At 39.8% G+C, this 6,397-nt stretch overlaps 1 protein-coding gene across 8 annotated transcripts in view; it reads right to left on the bottom strand.

Moving 5' to 3' along the window:
- The window catches only part of TCERG1 (transcription elongation regulator 1), a 55,631-nt gene continuing 49,234 nt past the window's right edge, over positions 1 to 6,397 (bottom strand). For 6 of the 8 annotated variants that reach the window (XM_019739090.2, XM_074313725.1, XM_019739092.2 and 3 more), the window contains 4 exons: positions 4,944 to 5,123; positions 3,678 to 3,761; positions 2,248 to 2,348; positions 1 to 1,065 (listed from right to left, as the gene is read on the bottom strand). In XM_019739090.2, coding sequence (XP_019594649.2) covers positions 864 to 1,065; positions 2,248 to 2,348; positions 3,678 to 3,761; positions 4,944 to 5,123 — 567 coding nt within the window. In that variant the 3' untranslated portion in view covers positions 1 to 863. Of the gene's footprint in view, positions 1,066 to 1,343; positions 1,438 to 2,247; positions 2,349 to 3,677; positions 3,762 to 4,943; positions 5,124 to 6,397 lie in introns of all 8 variants that reach the window. The other 2 variants (XR_012489815.1, XR_012489816.1) reach the window with 1 other exon arrangement.

The following is a 6,397-nucleotide window of genomic DNA, read 5'->3' as shown; positions in this document are numbered from 1 at the left end:
TATATAAAAAGGGTTGGTTTATTGTAGTTCAAATACATAAACTGAACATTCAAACATCTTAAAATTAAACTTTAGAAACAAAAGTTTAACATTCCAACAGGAGTATAGTTTACAAGGAACACCCAGAAAGGTAATCTGTTGTCTAATGCAGAATATTGATAAAGATCACTTAATGGTGAATAAAAGGTGTTTAACCAGCAGTCCTATTATGGCCCACATGTTAGTATGACCGTGGTTCCATACCTGAGAAGAAATTACTACAGAAATCTTCTCTTAGGCTAAACAACAAGACCTGGCCTATAATTTAGAGGGGATAATCAAAGCACATAAGTGACCAAATAAAACTAAAGTGTTCTTTAGAGACAAAGGTAAAAGTATGTCCATTATAATAATCTTAACCTCTGGAAGAATTCAATTTTCAGTGTGTTCTCTTTTACCCGCTTTAAAAAACAAAATCAAAACAAAACAAACCCCAACTTAGGTTTTCTTGGAGTCTGTGGTATCTGTATCTTGCAAGTTCAAACCACAAATGCTCTTATGTCTTGCATGTATAACACTGCTAGAAGAACGTCACCAAAAGTCACTGACTTCCACACCTCATAAAAGGATGATTTTTAGCTTCAAATTTTTAGATTTACTAGAGACAGCCTATATTTGAGTATGTATGTCAGTCATGCCACACAAAGAAAAGCATAAATATTTCCAAAGTGTTCTCTGTTCAGCAACTTGTTCACAAATGCTTCTCCTCCTTTTCGTCAGATGGTTCTGCAATTGTTTGACTACTGCACATAACATGTAAAAACCCGAAATTGGCTCATGCAAGCATTTTGAATTAATAGATACCCCTGTGGAAGAGTATGCAGTTATTTTGTGGATCGTCTCGTGGGCTCTGACGCTGTGGGTGGTGGGGGTGGACCCCGGCGATCCAGGTCATCTACATACGCCACAATCAGTTTCCGCCTCTCCTCTGGCACACAGTCTAGGACTAGATACCGTTTGTCGTTCTGCAAAATTTTTTCTACATCTTTCAGGTGCTGATCAGATTCCTGGATTAGCTTTTTGGATCTGAAATAAGAAAAGAAGTCCAAGAATTACTGACTGCTGTTCACAGGTCTTTCAGAAATGAGCTGGAAATGTCCATCTAGTTCCTAATTGTGTTTCCATTTTTTTTTAAATTTTTTTTTTAAGAAAAATTTCACTGCAGTGGTCACCTTTGTAAGTCGCCTCAGCAAAGACTCCAAGGAGTGAAAGGGCCTCAGAAGCTGAATTACCCTCCCACCCCTACTGGTGGTCCCTCCAGATCAGGGCTGAGGGTGGGTGGGTAAATCTTGCCCGTGCTGTACCTGTTCTGTGGATGAACAGAGGACTTCAGTCTGCAGGGCTGCCAATCCCAGCATCTTTCACAAGCTTTCACTTTCACATCTTTCACTAAATTAACTATAAAAATGTAGAAAGAAGTCTTACTTCACATCTAGTTTAAAAGCTCAAGCTGATGCAAAACATTAAGGATCCTGACCAAAAAATCCAATGACAAAATACCTAAAAACCACACCCTCAGCACTATCTATCCTCCCGTGCACATACCCTTCATTAAGATGGTTCAACTTTTTTCTCTTAAAGAAGAAAAGCCGGAGCATGAAACAACAACGGTTTCCTGCCTACTGGTGGCTAAGCAATGTAAAACTTTTCCTGATGATAAATTGTTGGGGGTGGGGGGAACTACTGGGTATGTTACAGAGAAATCTTGTTTGAAAGCTCTGATTTTATAATTTAAAATTTTTAGTTAAAAGTATCCAGGAAACTGCTTTCCTCTGAGAAGAAAAAGCTTTTGCTGAGCTTAAATAAGATTTCAACTTTCAGAATGGTTCAACAACACTGAATAGTCTTCAGAGGAGGCAAAGATAATTGATAGTGAAGGATTATTTAAAAATTCTCTTCATGAAATACAACTCTTAAATAGTTGGGGGTACTCCTAAAAAAGCAGTGAAGTAAAAACAAAAGTATGTTTAAAAAACTGGATGGTGGGTAACACAAAATAAGAATTGACATCTGGGCCCTTTCTTTAAAAAACAAAAAAAAAAAGTTAAGGTACAGATGGGCTGTATTTGGCCTTTGATAAAAGTTGGCTTATTATTCTTAAAAATTAATAATGTCAACATGTGTGTGAATGCAAAGTATGCTTTGGCCATTAGAGCAAGAACTAGTAAAGACGATAATTGCTGATATGAAACATTTCATTGCACACACCTATATGTTATAAATTTGGTCTCTTTCAAAAGCGTCCTGAAGTCAGCTTTGGCTGTGATGTATTTGTCTCTGATGTATTCTTCGAACTCTCTTTGTTTTTTCTGCAAAAAGACAACAAGATTAGAAAAAAAAATCCACAATTCCAAAATTAAATCAGATATTAAACCAGTAAATTTATAAATAAATTTATTTGTTAAATTTCTAAGTCACATGAATAAATCATAAAATAAAAAATTCAAAAGAAAAACACAGTAAGGTACATTTATCTATTCATAACAGTCATTAAAATGCAAGATCTGCAATGTACATTTTTTAGAAAAAAAGAAAGCAAGAATTAGGAACCACATAATATAATAGTAGTGGCTAAAATCTGAGGGCTTGCTATGTGCTACACTGCACTGAGGGTTTTATGAGGATATCTCCTTTAATCTTCGTAACAACCTCAAGTGGTAGACAGACACTCTTAAAAAATAAAGAAATTAAGAGTTAAATGTGCGTTAGACTGTATTTATGTCTTCTAGCACAAAGATACTAATGTGGTATAATTTATGGATACATCAACCTAATTTTCATAAATAAATTATACTGAGCATTTAACTTTTTTAGTAATAGTTATGACAGGTATAAACTCTCTGGGCTTAAAAGAAAAAAAAAAAAAAAAGACCTTATTATCAATTCTAAACAATCAGAAAGTTAGAAACTGTGATTGGATCTCTCAGTTGTGTATCTGCCACACTTCCCAGCCATGTGTATCTTGTGGCCCAAACGTCTAAAACACAACTTAATAGGGTATGAAAAAGAAGAGTATTTGGAGTTCTAGACCTAGAGAAACCAACCAGGAAAGGAGAATGATGGGAAGAACAAATGAAAGGCCAAGGAATAAAACAGACTGGAGTAAGCTACACTTTCCTTGACATCATTCACTATTTCAGACCCGAGGTGAGTCTGTTCCCTACATGGGAGTCACCGGGCACCAGAACAGGGCCCCACTTCCACAAACCTCACGCATCTGAGGTTCCCCTACTCCAAAGCCTCTGAGCTTTCAAGAACTAGAGATGATGCTATGGAGTTCTGCTGGCGTAGCTTCAGTGAGGCACTTTGACAGCGTGGCATTAACTGCCAGCCTGAATACATCCATCCAGTGCAACTGACTACACAATAAGTAAGAACTATAGCTTCATTAAATCTCTGGGATCCCAAACTACAGTTTTAACCCCAAGGATGAAATTTTTAAAGTTTCTATTGTGCTGTCTTGTTAATTGATCGTGCAAAAAGGAGAATGTGAACTTCAAATCCAAATCTGTTTCTCATACACTTGTTATACACTTAAAACCATCAACTTAATTTTGGTCATGATACTAGTGCTGCTGATTAAGCACCCAATTAACATTTATAAACTGACAGTAAAGCTCAGACAAAAATCCTCTTACCCTGTCACTGGAGGAGAACTTAATGCACCGAGGATCTTCCTTAATGATTTTTTTTACTTCTTTCCACGTGGATGTTAAGGTGATCTTTGAAAAGACAAGTGAATAAAAAACATAAATACAACTCTCTTACCGAGGGGTCAAACCGCAGCGCGTGGTACGTAATATCACACCCTGACCTGCCATCGCTTAGAATGCTCAAGTATACCCGGCCTAGTTAGGGACAAGCAAGCAACTTTAAGGCAGTTTCTTTTTGTTTGCTTGCCACAAGAGTTATTTTCATGGCCATACTTGCAAGGGGGCCTAAGACAATCACCTGCAAACCCTGCATTTCCAAGGCAACTTCCTAACTTCTGAGGAAACCATCACCAAAAGAGAGCAGATAAACAAGAGCAAAACCTGGACAACAGTGTTCACACTGCCACACGAAGGGGCCATGATACCAGATAGAAAATGGAGCAATAAAAGGGCATCTATTAAATCTATCATTAGGAGGGATCTCTGATCACACACTGCTGAGGATATATTTTTTTTTTTTTAAGATTTTTTTATTGGGGAAGGGGAACAGGACTTTACTGGGGAACAGTGTGTACTTCCAGGACTTTTTTCCAGTCAAGTTGTTGTCCTTTCAATCTTAGTTGTGGAGGGTGCCGTTGAGCTTCAAGTTATTCTTTCAATCTTAGTTGTGGAGGGTGCAGCTCAGCTCCAGGTCCAGCCGCCCTGCTAGTTGCAGGGGGCGCAGCCCACCATCCCTTGCGGGAGTCGAACCGGCAACCTTGTGGTTGAGAGGACGCACTCCAACCAACTGAGCCATCCGGGAGCTCAGCGGCAGCTCAGCTCAAGGTGCCGTGTTCAATCTTAGTTGCAGGGGGTGCTGCCCACCATCCCTTGCGGGACTCGAGGAATCAAACTGGCAACCTTGTGGTTGAGAGCCCACTGGCCCATGTGGGAATCGAACAGGCAGCCTTCGGAGTTAGGAGCACGGAGCTCCAACCGCCTGAGCCACCGGGCCGGGCCCCTGCTGAGGATATTTTGAATAGCCACAGGAGCAGGTATGAATTTGAAAACTGCAAAAGGAAATAATTTCTAAATAGTAAGAATGCCATCAACATTTTATTGGGAAAAAATCCTAGAAGAAAGTGTCATAAAAGCCATGAATTCTAGTAATGGATCTAAAGAGCACACCACTAAAAATCGTACCAATGTTTTACTTTTGGGAACTATTAACGGCGATCTGTGCAGATAAGTAAGAACAAACAAGGAACTTACTGCAGAAGTCTCATCCAGAAGCTGCCGAAAGTGCTCCCTCTTCTTTTTGGTGAGCGCTTCAATGTGCTCATTGAAGAGCTTCTCCTTCTCCTCTCTTTCCAACAAGGATCCTGACTCCCAGCGGTGATCTTTCCGGAGAGTCCTCCGGGTATCAGACCATGACACATCTGAAGACCGTACCTGAAACAGAGAACTGTATCCATCACCAGATGTATGTTCTTATATTTCAACAATAAAAATCTCGTTTGTTTACAAAAGATGACACATTTAACAAAAGAAGCTTCTGGTGACTTCACGTTAGTTAAACAGTCACTGAAAATGTGCTTTTTAAGTCAGAAAACCTACCTCCCAGAGCACACCTAAGCTATCAAGTATGAATGTAAAGGTGGGAAAGGATGAAGAGAAGGTATCTCCCATCAACCATGGTCCCCAAGAACTTTAATAATACTTAGGTATTTTACCTAACACCTTACCAACTTTTAGTAGAGAGATGGATACAAATGAAATAAGATATACATTGTCTAATTATAGCACCAAGTAGCGCAAGCACACACACACCACAAATCCTAAACTCAGATTTGGACTTATCAATTACATACTGGAAGCATAAGCAAGAATGAACATGGTTAAGAAGACAAGGTAACAGACAAGAAGACAGGCCTTGCTGGTTCACCAACCAGCAGAACGGTATGCTTCAATGTGGGTAATGGCATTATCAAAAAAGTCACACTGCTGGCAAGGATAAAAAATATGGGAGGTTGAAAATACAGAAAGGTAAGAAAGAAGAAAAAACAAACACTGATTTAACCAACATTTATCAAGCATCTAAATACGTGTCAGGTTAAGTACTATACTTGGCACTGGGAATACAAAATAAGATGCCTTCCTTCAAAGGGCTCACTGTTTTAGGGAAGCAGGCACATAAGCCAGTCATTGCGGTCACATGTCATTGGTGCTGCAGAGGTATACGCTGAGCACAGGGCAACAAAAGGAACAGCGAGCTCAGGTCTGCCCAGGTGGGTCAGCCTCACAGAAGAGACAGCTGCGTGTGCTCTTGAAGAATGAGGAAGTTCGCCACTGTGCTGGGCAGTTTAAAAGCATTCTCGGTCGAGGGACTGGCATGAGCAATAGTAGGATTCATCAGTGTGATTCATTAAAGGTTAAGTTCCGCAAGGCTAGAGCCTAGTTAGGGGCAAGAGAGGAAACCAAAGAGGGTTAGGTAATACGAAGGTGCGGGGATCAAGAAATGAAGAGTCTTTTATATTATGTGGAGGAGACAGAATCTGAAGAGTAGGCCATTGGTGAGAGTAAGCACCAGGGAGGGTGACGAAATCAGCTTTGTCTTCTACAAAGATTTCTGTGATTGCAATAAGATGAACCCAGCGGGGAAGTAGAGGCAGGGAAAGGATGAGGAAACAACTCCAGCTGTCCAGAGAACAGAAAGATTGGCAGAA

This window comes from Rhinolophus sinicus, linkage group LG10 (genome assembly GCF_036562045.2).
Source record: "Rhinolophus sinicus isolate RSC01 linkage group LG10, ASM3656204v1, whole genome shotgun sequence".
Taxonomy (NCBI): Eukaryota; Metazoa; Chordata; class Mammalia; order Chiroptera; family Rhinolophidae; genus Rhinolophus; species Rhinolophus sinicus.
Note: the sequence above shows the minus strand (reverse complement) of the source record. Positions and strands in the feature narration are given on the sequence as shown.